General features: G+C 33.9%; 3 protein-coding genes across 7 annotated transcripts; 2 read left to right on the forward strand and 1 right to left on the reverse strand.

Moving 5' to 3' along the window:
- Positions 1–1,383: 1,383 nt before the first annotated feature.
- LOC102621733 (histone chaperone ASF1B) lies at positions 1,384–4,006 on the forward strand. Of its 3 annotated transcripts, none has more exons than XM_006468736.4 (4): positions 1,384–1,703; positions 2,216–2,322; positions 3,277–3,392; positions 3,491–4,006. In XM_006468736.4, exons 2-4 carry the CDS (start codon positions 2,268–2,270, stop codon positions 3,836–3,838), a joined length of 519 nt encoding a protein of 172 aa, XP_006468799.1. In that variant the 5' UTR covers positions 1,384–1,703; positions 2,216–2,267; the 3' UTR covers positions 3,839–4,006. The 3 variants fall into 3 exon arrangements, with proteins under 3 accessions (XP_006468799.1, XP_006468798.1, XP_006468797.1); XM_006468735.4 differs by having other exon boundaries at positions 1,385–1,703; positions 2,211–2,322; XM_006468734.3 differs by lacking the exon at positions 2,216–2,322 and having other exon boundaries at positions 1,389–1,703.
- Positions 4,007–4,231: 225 nt separating this feature from the next.
- On the reverse strand, positions 4,232–7,323 carry LOC102621442 (protein DETOXIFICATION 16-like). The gene is made up of 8 exons (XM_006468733.4): positions 6,816–7,323; positions 5,688–6,232; positions 5,513–5,599; positions 5,352–5,408; positions 4,989–5,227; positions 4,781–4,899; positions 4,609–4,695; positions 4,232–4,465 (listed from the first exon to the last, which is right to left on the reverse strand). The coding sequence occupies exons 1-8, from the start codon at positions 7,107–7,109 to the stop codon at positions 4,400–4,402; spliced, it is 1,494 nt and encodes a 497-aa protein (XP_006468796.1). The 5' UTR covers positions 7,110–7,323; the 3' UTR covers positions 4,232–4,399.
- Positions 7,324–10,552: 3,229 nt separating this feature from the next.
- On the forward strand, positions 10,553–13,464 carry LOC112496424 (protein DETOXIFICATION 12-like). Of its 3 annotated transcripts, none has more exons than XM_052435236.1 (8): positions 10,553–10,895; positions 11,189–11,733; positions 11,835–11,921; positions 12,027–12,083; positions 12,163–12,401; positions 12,500–12,705; positions 12,902–12,962; positions 13,067–13,464. In XM_052435236.1, the coding sequence occupies exons 1-8, from the start codon at positions 10,629–10,631 to the stop codon at positions 13,078–13,080; spliced, it is 1,476 nt and encodes a 491-aa protein (XP_052291196.1). In that variant the 5' UTR covers positions 10,553–10,628; the 3' UTR covers positions 13,081–13,464. The 3 variants fall into 3 exon arrangements, with proteins under 3 accessions (XP_052291196.1, XP_052291197.1, XP_052291198.1); XM_052435237.1 differs by having other exon boundaries at positions 12,286–12,401; XM_052435238.1 differs by lacking the exons at positions 11,835–11,921; positions 12,027–12,083 and having other exon boundaries at positions 12,286–12,401.
- The last annotated feature ends 419 nt before the right edge of the window (positions 13,465–13,883 follow it).

A 13,883-nucleotide genomic window follows, 5' to 3' on the forward strand; every position in this document is an offset into this window, starting at 1 on the left:
TACAAATAGCTTATGTTTATGCTAAAATTATAAATTAATTCATCAACCACAAGATTGTCATATCACAATGAGTTTTTTCAAGCTAATAGATGTTTATGGTTTATAAAATAATTTAAATTGATTGGGGATAATATAAACATTTTATTATAATTAACATAACATATGACTCACGTTAATGTAAGTGGGTTAAGTGTGGCATTTTTAAATTTAATTGGGAAGTGTCTGCAAATTTCCCATCAAAATGATTACTAAGATAGGGATGTCAATGTGGCAGATATGAGTTGGATCTACTCTTCTCCATATCTAGACCCATATTTGGATCCATAATAAAAATTAAGATCCGTATATACTCTAGATCCGTCATGAATCCATATTTTTCGCTCCATATCCAGATCCGAAAAAGAAATAAATATCTATATCTGCTCCAAATTAAAAAAAAATTAAAATCTAAATTTGCTCTAGATCCGTCATGAATTCTAGAACTTAGCAATAAAAAAGTAATAATTTTTTAGAATGAAAATTGAAGGCTAAAATATATTGATAACAAATAAATTATATAATTTTTCTCAAAAATATAATAAATATTGTAACTTATACTTTTATACCAAAATAACAAATAAGAAAGATAATAAAATATCATTCAAAAGTAATTGTAGGAGTAAGATCAGTCTAATATTCTATTGTCTTCTTCATCGTCCTAATATCCACGACACACCCACAATTATTCCTACAACATTAGATAATGACATATAAATTAAATATGATTTATATTTAGTGTTTTATTATTTTTATTATGGTCATATTTGACTAATATATTCCTTAAAAATTATTTGGCCAATATAGTAAAATAAATTGCCATGTTGTATTACTTGGCTTGCAGTTTGAATATTGCATGTACATGCTTTGGGGCTGACTGACCTTTAAATTTACAAAACTAACCTTTAAGTTTTAAAATTTTAAATGCATGGTAAATACCACTAATATGTTATGAGCAAAATTTATTATTATTATAATTCCACAATTGTTAAGTAACTTTTAAAATAAAATAAAATAAAAAATGGGTGGATGTGGATATGGATTTATATATTAAGATAGATCCAAATCTGCTCCAGATCCGTCTTAAATCCATATATTGATATCTAAATTCGATACAAATTCATTTTAAACCGACCTAAATTCGATCTGATTAAATTTGGATCACGTAGATTTTGGGTCAAATCCAATCCATTGACATCTATACTAAGATGGATCTTTGTTATCATTTAAAATAATTTCACTACAATGTTTGCATCAAATGTTAAAATCTCCCGCCATCTCGCAATTTCCTTTCCCTCCACACCGCCCACCGGCTACAGCCGGTAACCACTCCAATATAACCATTCTTCAAACGAGCAAACAAACGAACACTTCCTCGACAAATCAACCGTCCTTTGCACCGCCATTTCCCAGTCACCGTTTCTCCTCCTCGAAGACTCTATTTCGCCTTTCGCCTCTAGCCTCTAGGGTTTCTGATTTCTTCGATGAAGGATATCGAATCCAGGAATAGAGCCAATCAATCCACGGAATCATCAGAATCCTGTTCTAACTCAAGACTATGAGCGCCGTAAATATCACAAACGTCACCGTTTTAGATAACCCTGCTGCGTTTCTCAATCCGTTTCAGTTCGAAATCTCGTACGAGTGTTTGACCCCTCTTAAAGACGGTAATTTTATCAAAATCCCTCCATTTTTTAAATAGTTTTCGATCATTTTTGGATTTTGCAGTTTGAACTTGAGCTTCAGGACTAGGGTTTTGTAAACAGTAACTTATTTGATTCAATTGGTGCATTCCCTATCTAATTTTATTATGCAGATGAATTTATAAGTAGGGGTCGAACCAGTCTTAAGTCTAACCGATTATATTAGAGTCTCTATAACAAGATGTACGATTGAATTTCCATGAAATCATAGTTGATTTGTTGGAAGTACAAGTTATAATGAATATTGGATAGTACTAGTTAATTTGTTGGTTCGTTATAGAATTTCTCTTTGGATAATTCAATTCCTACAAATTGTATAAATGATATTCTTACTGAAATTACCTATGTGCTGAAAGCAATTTGAAATTGCATGTAAATTCTTGAGGCATATATATGGTGTGATTTTGACATTTAGCAACACTAGGTGGACTTCCTTGCATTCTCATATTTGGTTTTGTTTTTTATTCTTAGGAAAGAAAGGAAACTTAAAGTTTATGTGCCAACAGTGATTAAATTGTTCATTTGTCCATGTTGGCTCAAGCATGCGATCAAGCTGGAAAGAAGCTCTATCACATTGAAAATGGTTCTATTTTTTCCATTTTTGATTGCTAATTGCTGCACTTGGTGGATAAATCATTGTTTTCTTGTTGGTTAGACTCTAGTATAGTAAAAGATGGTATCATAAGTATTTTGTAAATGCCTGGGTCTGAAATTTAGTATATTACATTTGCCCATCCCTGAGGTAGTTCTGTGTTTGTTTGGTAGAACATATATGAAACCTGGATTTTCAGAACATACATGCAACCTAGATTGTCAGTAATCAGAAACAATGAGAAAATAATTCTGCTTTTCACCTGCTACTGTTATGGATTGTTCATTCAAGGAGACATATGATTAAAGGTGTAGTCTTATCTTTTGATAAATATTTATTAAATGTCTGGAATTGTGAACATAATTACTAGATTGAATTGCTTTATTTCATAATGGCATGAAATTTATCAGAACTTGCTCATTTAAGGAGTTAGTCATCGAAAAGGTTTTTGATACAATAAGCTGACCTTTGGAAGTCTTTTTGTTAGCTGCTAATGAGATGTTTGGAGAGGATGGACTGGCAGCAAATCCCTGTCCAATTCAGAAAATTATTATTGAGATAAAAGGATCAGAACCATTGAGGGTAATAATTGTTCTAAATAGCAGTTATAAGGATTCAGATGGACTATTTAATTCGGACTCTTTTCATATCATTGCAATATGCCTTTAGCTGTGTTTCTTGGATTTTTATACCAATTTTCTATATAAAGGGTATATGTATCTACCTAATGAAAAAGTCACTTATTAATTATGAATTTTATGCTTAGTATTGTAATGGTGTGTCTATCAATATGGGGCAACCTCATTTTACGTAAGAATTTTCATGCTTTAATCTGTAAACTGTCCTAACATCTTCTGTACTCAACTTGAAGCAACTCTGGAACCAATCTTGTTTGCTAGAATATTGCTTTTGTGATAACACCCTATCATAAACCCTTTGTTACAGACTTGGAATGGAAACTCATTTATGTGGGATCTGCTGAGGATGAGACTTATGATCAACTGCTAGAAAGTGTGCTTGTTGGTCCTGTTAATGTTGGTAACTACCGTTTTGTCTTACAGGTAATTTGATGAGTCTTGTTGATGTTCTTAAATATTCTTTCAGCATTAATCTGCATAATGGACTCATATTAACTTACTTCTTGTTGGCCTTGTAACAGGCAGACCCTCCGGACCCATCAAAAATCCGTGAAGAGGATATAATTGGTGTCACTGTACTGCTTTTAACATGTTCTTATATAGGACAGGAATTTGTTCGAGTGGGGTATTACGTGAACAATGATTATGATGACGAGCAGCTAAGAGAGGAGCCTCCTCCAAAGGTTTTGATAGATAGAGTTCAAAGAAACATATTAGCTGACAAGCCTAGAGTCACAAAGTTCCCAATCAATTTTCATCCTGAGAACAATGAGCATGGAGAGGACAGTCCACCTGATCAAGCTACTGAAACAAATGAGAATGGAGAAGAACAACTTCCTTCACCAGATCATCCTTCTCATGAGCAGTAGTGAGCATGGTGACCTAGAAAGGTTTGTTTTTGAGATTTCAAAAATACACCATCTGAGAAGCTCGGCTGTAACAGAAAATACTGTAAAGTTCTGATTGAATTGTGTTGTAACATCTTGTGCTCTTGGATTGATAAACTGCTAATGGAAAATTAAAAATTTTTGTGCTCATCTTATTTGGGTGTGATCATCATTAGCACATTAGTTTTTCTTTTTCTCTAACTTAAACTGGAAAAAGGAAAACCGAAACAGCCTGAGGATCAGACAACTCTGTAACTGCAGTTTCTTGAAGGAAATATCTGCCCCATCTTTTGCATTGGGATTTTTTTCTTGCAAGTTGCTAGATGGTTTGATAGGCAGAATAGAACAATGTGTATCTGCTAAATAGTTGTCATGTAGGCTGCAAAGTAAATCACAGGAAACTGATATTATGCACAAAATCAATTGCCATATTGTGTACACACCAGGTTTCTGAGATTCAATTATCTCTCATTGTTTTGCTTTCCTTTTACTGAAAATGCATTCTTTCTAGCTTAAACTGATTTTCTTAATTTGCTGCAAAATTCAACTCTTCATTGCCATGTTGGTAAGACGGTCAGTTCTTTGAGCTCTATGCATGGCATTTGTTGCCTGTAAGAAGGGAAGACAGCATTCAATCAAAATGAGTTTTTAACTTCTTACTGATCTTTTTATGATCAAATTGAGAAATGCCCTGCTTGAATATGTTTACATTTAGTTTTACTAGTTAGCTTGAGCTAAGAAAATTGACTTACTTCATGATCCCAGTTGGTCGTGGCAATTACTGTAACAAGTGCAATAATTTGAATAGAAAGTCCACATATTATTCCCATCCAAAGTCCCTGCTTATGACAAAGGAAAACTTTTAGCAGTAAGCGAGTCATTTGTGTGTGAGATACAGAGAGATACAGAGAAATAGATGCCCACCATGCCTCCAATATGCAAGAAAAAGGCAAACAGCACTGCCGAAGGAATTCCCACAGCATAATAAGCTCCAAGATTGATATAGGCACAAAGATTTTGCCATCCACATCCTCTGGCAGCCCCTAGTTAAGAAATCAACAGATTTTTATCATAATTATATTGACCATCCAGTGCAGAATTGAATTTACTTCTGATCGTAAGAGATTACAACCAGAAAGCATGCACTGGAACCCATCCAAGAAGTCAGATAATGCAAGCAGAGGCATCATTTTTGCGATGTATTTGATCACTTCTTCTTCATTGCTGTAGAGTTTTCCCCAAACATTGCGTACCAAAATTGTTGTTATTCCAACTGTTGCACCTTCTGTAATGGCTATCATGATCATGACTCGGAGAGCCAATCGTGCACCTTTTGAGTTCCCTGCTCCTAATTCATTGGATACTCTTGTACTTTAAAACAGCAGAACAGATGGTTATGTTGGAAAAAGAAGATGCACAATTCTGATTACAGGGGAAGGAAGAAGTGATGATGTTATCAAAAAGGAGAATGTGTTAGTAACACCGTATTACTGACCTTATGGCACCACCAAGACCAACAGAGATCATGTAGACCATCCAGCATGTGTTAAGGCTGTGAAAGTGAACCATTAATAAAATTTGTGAGAAATTTCATTGGATTAATCTGTTTTCTGTTTTTCATTGAATGAATGCGACAATCAACGAATCAATGGATACCTTATCGATAACACAGATGTCTCTAGCTTCGGATTTGGAAGAAGACCGGATAGAAGAACAACCATCTCAAACGACCAATACTCCAAGCTGCTTCCCGAGAACAGGCAGTGTTACCAAAGGCAAAATGGAAATCATTTCCAAATTAATTATAGTTAAGAGAAAAGAGGTTAGTTACCATATCATAATAGCAGAAGGAAGAGCAAGCTTTATAAAGCTTATAATATCATGCAGTGCTTCTGCTGAAAAACCTGTCCATGTTTTGATACAAGCCTGAGAGAACTTTATGTACATTGCCAAGAAAAACACGTTAACCCAATTGGAAATGGTAATTGACAAGGCAGCTCCTTTGCTCTCCAGGCCAGATTTGAAAACCAGAACCCAGCAAACAAGAATGTGTAACAAAGCTGTGATTGCTGAGCAGATCATCATGGGAAAAACATTGTTCTGGGTTTGTAAAAACCTGTTTAGACATTGAAGGATGCCATAGGCAAAAAGGCTAGGAATCATCCAGCGATTGTAAGTTCCTGCTCCAGTAGATATTTCGTGATCTTGGCCTAGAGCTATGAGAATGTTGCTTGTGTAGAACCATATTATTGCAAGTGGAATGCTTACTGCTAGAAGAGTTAGCATTGCTCTCTGTGTGTGAATACCAAGCATACGGTATTGCTTGGCTCCAAAAGCTTGTCCACACAGTGTCTCCAAAGCGCTTCCCATCCCCAGCTACATGGTGAAATATTTTGAAACAAAAAGTTAGTTTAGAAGCGCTTCAATGCGAAGTGATTCTAGTCATCAAAGAGTGTTATTAAATTCTGCAAAGGATTATAAAAGATGGGGATACGTGTGCAAGGCAAGGTATTATTGAGACCAATTATTTATTTATAGGTGTATTTCCAAGAGCTTTTGATAACATCAAAAAGTGGTCTCGTACTTTGTGCGATGAAAAGTGCATATTTGTGGTATTCAGCTGGAATAGAGAAATTAATATTTAGAATTATAAGCATAGGTTTGAGTGTTTTTCTAGGAACTGATGTTGCCCGATAGTTTTTAAATTTTTACGCACAACCGATTTCCTTAAAAGCACTTTCAAATATAGGATAAAAATAGCTTTCTATATAAGCACTTCTGACATATTTTTGGTCGGTGTATATAATTGCGGAACTTTATTATATATCGTAACCACGGATTATCAGAATTCAGAACTTACAAATGCCCAAGTATTTTGCAAGGCTATCAAACTCACGATCACAGCAAAGACACCAATTTCCAATAAATTTTTGAAGAGAAACAAGAAAGCCCCACTTACCAGAACACTGAAACCAGAAACTGAAGCAAAGGAAGATGCTATTGAAGCACTGGATAAAGCCAGCTCTCCGAGGTGACCAACAAACATAATTGATATCACTTGTAAGCAATACTGCAGCAAACTTACTGCAATAAGAGGCCCTGCCAGCCATAGTTGCTTCGTTGCCTCTTCAATAACATTTGCACTACTACAAATACTTTGCCGTTGAGATGTTTCCCCATCAAATTCATGGCCTCTTTCATTGCTAAGAATAAGGGGAGATTGAAGACTCGACTTTTGATCTCCTCTTTCCATTTTAGCTGCTTGGTTTTATGGTTCATTTAGCATAGACCATTTCTACCACATAAAAGAATAGTCGCTTCATACGCTGTATACTAATCATATAATTAGCTCTGCTTGCGTATTGCATTCAATTTAATTTATAAGACGACAAAAATACGTCACAATCGAGAAAATACTTTGGCAAACAGTGGGTTCCCACAAATTTGTCTCTGTTTGCTCCATGATAATATAAAAAAACTGCAGACGGTCAATGGTGGATGATCTGAGAGAGGATGTCGAAGCAAGAAAATTTGTTGGGTTTTCAAAAATCTAAAATAAAAAATCATACAAATTGAATCCATTTGATTTTGATGAATCTGATCACATGCGTGGTGGTATTTTCTCACTATGGGGAGCGGTGTCAGCATGCGTGCATTAATATTCCTCTCATGGAGATACTGCATCTATTTTGACTGATAATCAATGTGACTACCTAATTGGCCCCTCCATTTGACTTTCAAATAATAGACACGTGACATCATTTTCTCAATGGTCGCTGGCAAGAGCATGTACTTTTATCATCTTAAATGTCGGATTGAGACATGACACCAACTTTTGTACTAAATTTAGGTGCAGCGTGAGCAGCCTCATGGCCCGAATTTAAATAAACGAGAGCGCACCATGCCAGTCTATCGTACAATTACAACTCGTGTGAATTGTGATACATACCAAGTTTCTCTTAGGGATGGTAAAAATTCTCACGGAGACGAGTATTTTTGGAGTTTTTCTCATTCGGGGGGATATGGGAATAATTTTATACCTAATTTCTTATTCGGGGAGGGAATAAAAAAATTTTTTTACCCAATTTTTTATTCGGAGAGGAGACGGGGATGAGGTGGAATCTCCATCCCCTACTCATTTTCCCATTTTAATTTTTAATTTTATTTTATTTTTTTTAAATTACTAGTAAATAAATAATAAAATTTAAATTATAAAATTATAAATATTGATAAAAATAAAAAATATCAAAATATTTATATTATTAAACTTTTAGGCCTAATTAACTAATTAAAGTCCTAAATTTTTATTTAGGACATTAAAAAGACCAAGTAGATTCTATTAGCCAAATATTTTTTTTAAATTTTAATATTCTTTAAATATTTTAAACTTAAATCTATTTTTTTATTTATTTTTAGATGTTATAATTGCCCACAGCGAATCACAATTTTAATATCTAATCTAATCTAATATTTACTTTTGATTTGCTCCGATTTAACTATTGTGTTGTAAAGGGAATAATCCACATTTATAAAGTGTCCACGCCACCATTGAAAAAGTTAATTTTGAATCTAAATTCGATTTTATTTGTAACAATTTTGTATTAAACTATTAATTTGTTCATGATAGTTTGTAAAAGAAGTTTGTATTCCTTGCATATTGCGTTACTTACTAATTTAATGTATGTGACTTTTGTAATAGATATTAATGTAAGATATATTTCGAACTTTACTTTTATTTTAATATGATTAACTCAAAATTGAAAAAAAAAATGTATTAGTTATTCGGGGATCGGGAACCCTCGGGGATCCCCTGTTATTATTCGGGGAGGGGATGAGGATTCTCTCAAGTAATTCTGACGGGGACGGGGAGGGGACGGGGACATACGCAAAATATCGGGGATGGATACGGGGAGATCGGTCCCCTCCCCTCCCCTCCCCATTGCCATCCCTAAGTTTCTCTTATGATAAATGCTTCTTTCGAGTAAGATATGTGTGAAAGTGATTGCTCCTTAACATATAAGAATATTAAAAGGATTAGATTATGTTGAAATCGCTCTAAGGTAGAGAGATAGAGCATTCTTTCATAACTATATAATTAAAATTATAATGAATTTTTTTATTATTTATCAGTTTGTGTGAATGATTGAGAATTGTACTATAACGTACATCAGCTCCAATATAGCCATAGTCATATTAAAATATCCTTAAATCTCAATCATATAAAAATTTAATACGTGGTAAAAATATATTAAAAAATTTCATTCCAAATTTGATAGGAGAATTCTAATTTGTTTCACTCTTTTAATTTAATAGCTATTTATAACTAACTAGCAAGCACGAGCTATTTATACATTAATACATAAGATTTTTCAATAATGGTAAGTATTTTGTTTTCTTTATATTTTTGTCATCTTTTATATTTGCTACCATATTATTAATAATAATCTACCAATCAATTATTGCAATAGTGTGAGGGAGTTGTACCTTTGACTCGAAAACTACCGTCATTAGTGGTGGCTATGATGCTGTGATGGAGATGATGGGGGCTGTGATAGACGATATAGGGGATGAGAACGATAATATAATCTAGGCAATGGTAAGTTTTTTTTTGGACAACACCACTAGTTGTTCTAGATTTGATTGGTTTGTTTTAAAAGTAATTTGGTCCAAATCGAGAGGATAAGGCTATAGGAGATTGTTAATTTCTTTTTTACTAAAATCAATATATACCATCTATTTTCTTACAGTTTTTATAATAGCCAAAAAGTCATGACGCCAAAAATTTAAAGGAAAAGAGGGTGGATAAGTAATTTGTTTGATAATTTGTCTTGATAATTTGTTTGATAATTTATCTTGATAATTTAAAGGAAAAGATAAATGGTAAATATTGATTTAAGTAAGAAGAAATTGACAATCTCCTATAGTCTATTATAATAAAAAAATTTGTTATATGCTTACATTTTAATAAATATTTTTATGAAAATGACTAGACATGTAAATTTTCCATATCTTTTTCTGCTCATCCAAATAAACAAATAACAAGAGATACAAAATATAATAAAAACTTTCCGTATTTGTTTTCCCTTCATTTTCTATCTTTTTCTCCACGTCATAATTTGTCGAGCAAAAATGGAAAGCACGACCAAGCCATATGCATCAGCATTAATTCGGAGGTAAGAGTAACGAGTGGGTTGAGTGAGGACCACTAATTAACATCATGAGACATAGATAGCATTTAACATTTATAACTTTTAATTATTTGTTAGTCGTTTAGCCATGTGGACTTTTATGTGTTAATTAAGAGATTTTTGGATTTGTATGTATCACGTATCATAATTAAATGTGAAAAGAACAAAATCGAAATTTTACAGATGATGAAGGTTCCTGTATCAGATAGTGTCTTTTTTTTTTTTTCACCTTTTAAAGAAACATATATTAATAATAAAGAGACGTATTTCATTCAATTATACGTTAAATTATCGATTGAAATTAATTAATTTACTGGTGTTACTAACCGCGTTTTTGTGGTGTATGTAGGGCAAATTTTACACAGCTGAAAACATATACGTATAATATTCTCCTGAAAACTTTATGAGACTCACTTACTTTACCATTTTAACATTTTAGCCCCGGAAACTTCATATATCTGATGTTTTGCCCCCCGGGCTACAACTCCCCTATATAAATCCGAAGACCTGGAAGACGACCGAACCTGAACAAGTCTCCCTCTTAAGTCTTCGCAAATTTTACAGAGAGAGAGAGAGGGGCGGCCATGAGAGGCAACGAAACAGAAAAGAATATGGAAGAGAGTTTATTAATACCAAAAGAGAGTTTATCCTCATCATCTACAACATGGGGTGTGTTGAGTGGAGAAGTGAAAAAGCAGGGTTACATAGCAGCACCAATGGTGGCTGTCACTTTATCACAGTACCTGCTTCAAGTTGTTTCCATGATGATGGTTGGTCATCTTGGTCAACTTGCTCTTTCTAGCACCGCCATGGCCATCTCTCTGGCTAGCGTCACTGGCTTCAGTGTCCTTGTAAGTCCTATAATCCATACATAGTTATATACAATATCAAGATCGTGACACAAGAGGATTTGTCTCTTTTGTTTTGTTTGTTTTGTTTATTCTTTCTTTTGATGGGTATTCGCGTTATTGCACGTGGGATTTAAACAAATAGATATGCCAAATTTCTGATGTTAAAATGAAAAACATACAATTAACTAATACCCTGTTTGTGAAAATGCCCTTAATTTTTAATGGACTTGAAATGCTTTTTGTTTTTTTATTCCACAGCTATTTTGAATTGTGTAATATTTACTTTGAAACAGTTAGGAATGGCAAGTGCACTGGAAACATTATGTGGGCAAGCGTATGGAGCTCAGCAATATCAACGAATTGGAACTCAAACTTACACTGCAATATTTTGTTTATTCTTAGTTTGCTTTCCACTTTCCTTTCTATGGATTTACGCGGGAAAACTGCTAGTTTTGATAGGCCAAGACCCCCTGATTTCACATGAAGTAGGCAAGTTTATGATCTGGCTTCTTCCAGCTCTGTTCGCTTATGCAACAATGCAGCCGCTTATTCGATATTTTCAGTCTCAAAGTTTGATCATTCCCATGTTCTTAAGCTCCTGTGCTGCTCTTTGTTTGCATATTCCCATCTGTTGGAGTTTGGTATACAAGTCTGGACTAGGGAACCTCGGAGGAGCATTGGCAATTGGTATATCGAATTGGTTGAATGTAACTTTCTTGGCAATTTACATGAAGTTCTCCACTGCTTGTGCAGAATCCAGGGTTCCAATTTCAATGGAGTTGTTCCAAGGAATTGGAGAGTTCTTCCACTTTGCTATCCCTTCTGCAGTAATGATTTGGTATGCTAATTATCTTCTATAGTTTCGTGTTCCCTTCTCATAGATATCGTAGACACATCATAAATTCAGATGCTTTTTTTTTTTTTTATTTAATTTTGCAGCCTAGAATGGTGGTCATTTGAATTGCTCATTTTAATGTCAGGGCTTTTGCCTAACCCACAGCTTGAAACTTCAGTCCTATCTGTATGGTATGTTGACATAGACTGTATCTGAAAGTTCTATAAAGAAAAGCACCTATCAAAGGAATTAGAATTTCTTTTTACTGCTCATTATTTGTCAACTTCTTTGAGCAGTCTCAATACTATTCAAACCCTGTATGCAATCCCATACGGACTTGGTGCTGCAGTGAGGTTTGTTCTCAACAGTCATTTAAATAATAATTATTTTATATCAACTAATTAGCAGATTAACCATTATCTCCTTCTATAGTACTAGAGTTTCAAATGAACTAGGAGCTGGAAATGTGCAAAAAACCCGTGTAGCTGTGTATGCTGTGGTTTTTATGGCAGTTACTGAGACTATGGTAGTAAGTGCAACTCTCTTTGCTAGCAGGCGTGTTTTTGGTTACGTTTTCAGCAATGAGAAACAAGTTGTGGATTATGTCACAACCATGGCTCCTCTGGTTTGTTTGTCTGTCATCATGGATAGCTTACAAGGAGTCTTTTCAGGTTAAATTAACATCTTCAACTCTGTCAATTGCTAATTAGTTCTCTCTAAATATAAATAAATTTTTTCAGGTTCATAAATTCTTTTTATTATTTTTAAGGTGTTGCAAGAGGATGTGGGTGGCAGAATATAGCTGCTTTTGTGAATCTTGGGGCTTTTTATTTGTGTGGAATCCCAACTGCTGCCATTTTGGGTTTCTGGTTAAAGTTTAGAGGAAGGGGGCTATGGATTGGGATACAAGCTGGTGCTTTCACACAAACACTTCTGCTTGGCATCATAACAACATGTACAAATTGGGAAAAACAGGTCTGTTTCTCCACATTTAATCCCTTAAAAATTAGAGAAGATTATTGGACTATGTATGTAAATATGTAATAATTTGATATTCAATTAACAAAAATGCAAAATCTTTTGAAAATTTGCTTTTGCAAGAATTATTACCATTTTCTAGCTTGTTAATCGTTATGAGTTTTGTGTTTCTAAGGGGTTTCTCATATTGCAGGCAAGTAAAGCAAGGGAAAGAATATCAAAGGGAAGATCTTTAGCAGATAATAGAGTAGTATGTGAGTAAGCAGAGTCAATCAATGAGCTGATATTTAAATTTTCCAGTTGAAAGAGCTAATTATTGCTTGAGAAAATGAGCTGATCTTATGTCAATTGATGGAAGGTTCTTCAATCTGATGTAAGCACGGCACGTCATGGAAGTCTGTTTCTAGCGAAAAGAAAAAATTTAACAGCTTCTTAGGATTGCAGCACCTGGTGATTTCAGCATTTCCAGTATGAATGAATTATTAAATAGACGTGCTGCAAAAATGAATATAGATATAATTAAGTAAGAGAAAATGTTTGAATGTTATTATTGAAACTTTTTCGAGTGATTGCAGAGATAATTTTCTTTGTATTGAAACTTTCAACATCTGAAAGTTTAGGGAAATATTAAAAGGAAAAAAAATCTTAAATTTTTATGTCATTTTAGCAAAATTGAATTGTGATTATGCACCAAAATGTAACGTGGCCTGTGGCCTCTGGTTAATACACAATGTGATACTCCCATGTATTTTGTAATCTGGATGCAAGCTATTAGTCTTTTTAAATTTATAATCTTTGATCATTTTTAACGTAAACAGCACCTTTCATTGTGGCAGTGGAATATAGAGAGATTTGCACTCTGATTTTTGACTACAAAAGTAATGTGACACATATCTTTCTTTCAGCACTTCTTCAGGAGGATAAAATAGAGACAGTGTTGTCTTTTTCCTGAAGCAATTGCATGTGCATGAATTGTTGTTGTCTGTTAATCTGCTGCCACCAAACAACTAACGCTGGGTGTTACTGGGGTGTTTCTTTTTTTTAAAAAAATAAAAATAAAAATTAGACACTCAAATAAATCCCATAACTAAAGTGTTTCTATCACATTAGATAGGTCTACGGTTTGATTTTACATTTATATCATATATACCGAGTGTTTTTTATTCTTTTATTTA

The sequence above is a fragment of the Citrus sinensis genome, chromosome 2, assembly GCF_022201045.2.
Source record: "Citrus sinensis cultivar Valencia sweet orange chromosome 2, DVS_A1.0, whole genome shotgun sequence".
Classification (NCBI taxonomy): domain Eukaryota; kingdom Viridiplantae; phylum Streptophyta; class Magnoliopsida; order Sapindales; family Rutaceae; genus Citrus; species Citrus sinensis.

Coding starts and splice junctions, on each gene's coding strand:
- LOC102621733 (XM_006468734.3), top strand. CDS start 1,595: ATGAGCGCCGTAAATATCACAAACGTCACCGTTTTAGATAACCCTGCT. Junction 1,704..3,276: donor TTTGACCCCTCTTAAAGACG/GTAATTTTATCA, acceptor CCTTTGTTACAG/ACTTGGAATGGAAACTCATT. Junction 3,393..3,490: donor ACTACCGTTTTGTCTTACAG/GTAATTTGATGA, acceptor GCCTTGTAACAG/GCAGACCCTCCGGACCCATC.
- LOC112496424 (XM_052435236.1), top strand. CDS start 10,629: ATGAGAGGCAACGAAACAGAAAAGAATATGGAAGAGAGTTTATTAATA. Junction 12,084..12,162: donor GGACTTGGTGCTGCAGTGAG/GTTTGTTCTCAA, acceptor CTCCTTCTATAG/TACTAGAGTTTCAAATGAAC. Junction 12,402..12,499: donor CTTACAAGGAGTCTTTTCAG/GTTAAATTAACA, acceptor ATTATTTTTAAG/GTGTTGCAAGAGGATGTGGG.
- LOC102621442 (XM_006468733.4), bottom strand. CDS start 7,109: ATGGAAAGAGGAGATCAAAAGTCGAGTCTTCAATCTCCCCTTATTCTT. Junction 5,409..5,512: donor ACATCTGTGTTATCGATAAG/GTATCCATTGAT, acceptor TCACTTTCACAG/CCTTAACACATGCTGGATGG. Junction 4,466..4,608: donor CGACCAACTGGGATCATGAA/GTAAGTCAATTT, acceptor CCCTTCTTACAG/GCAACAAATGCCATGCATAG.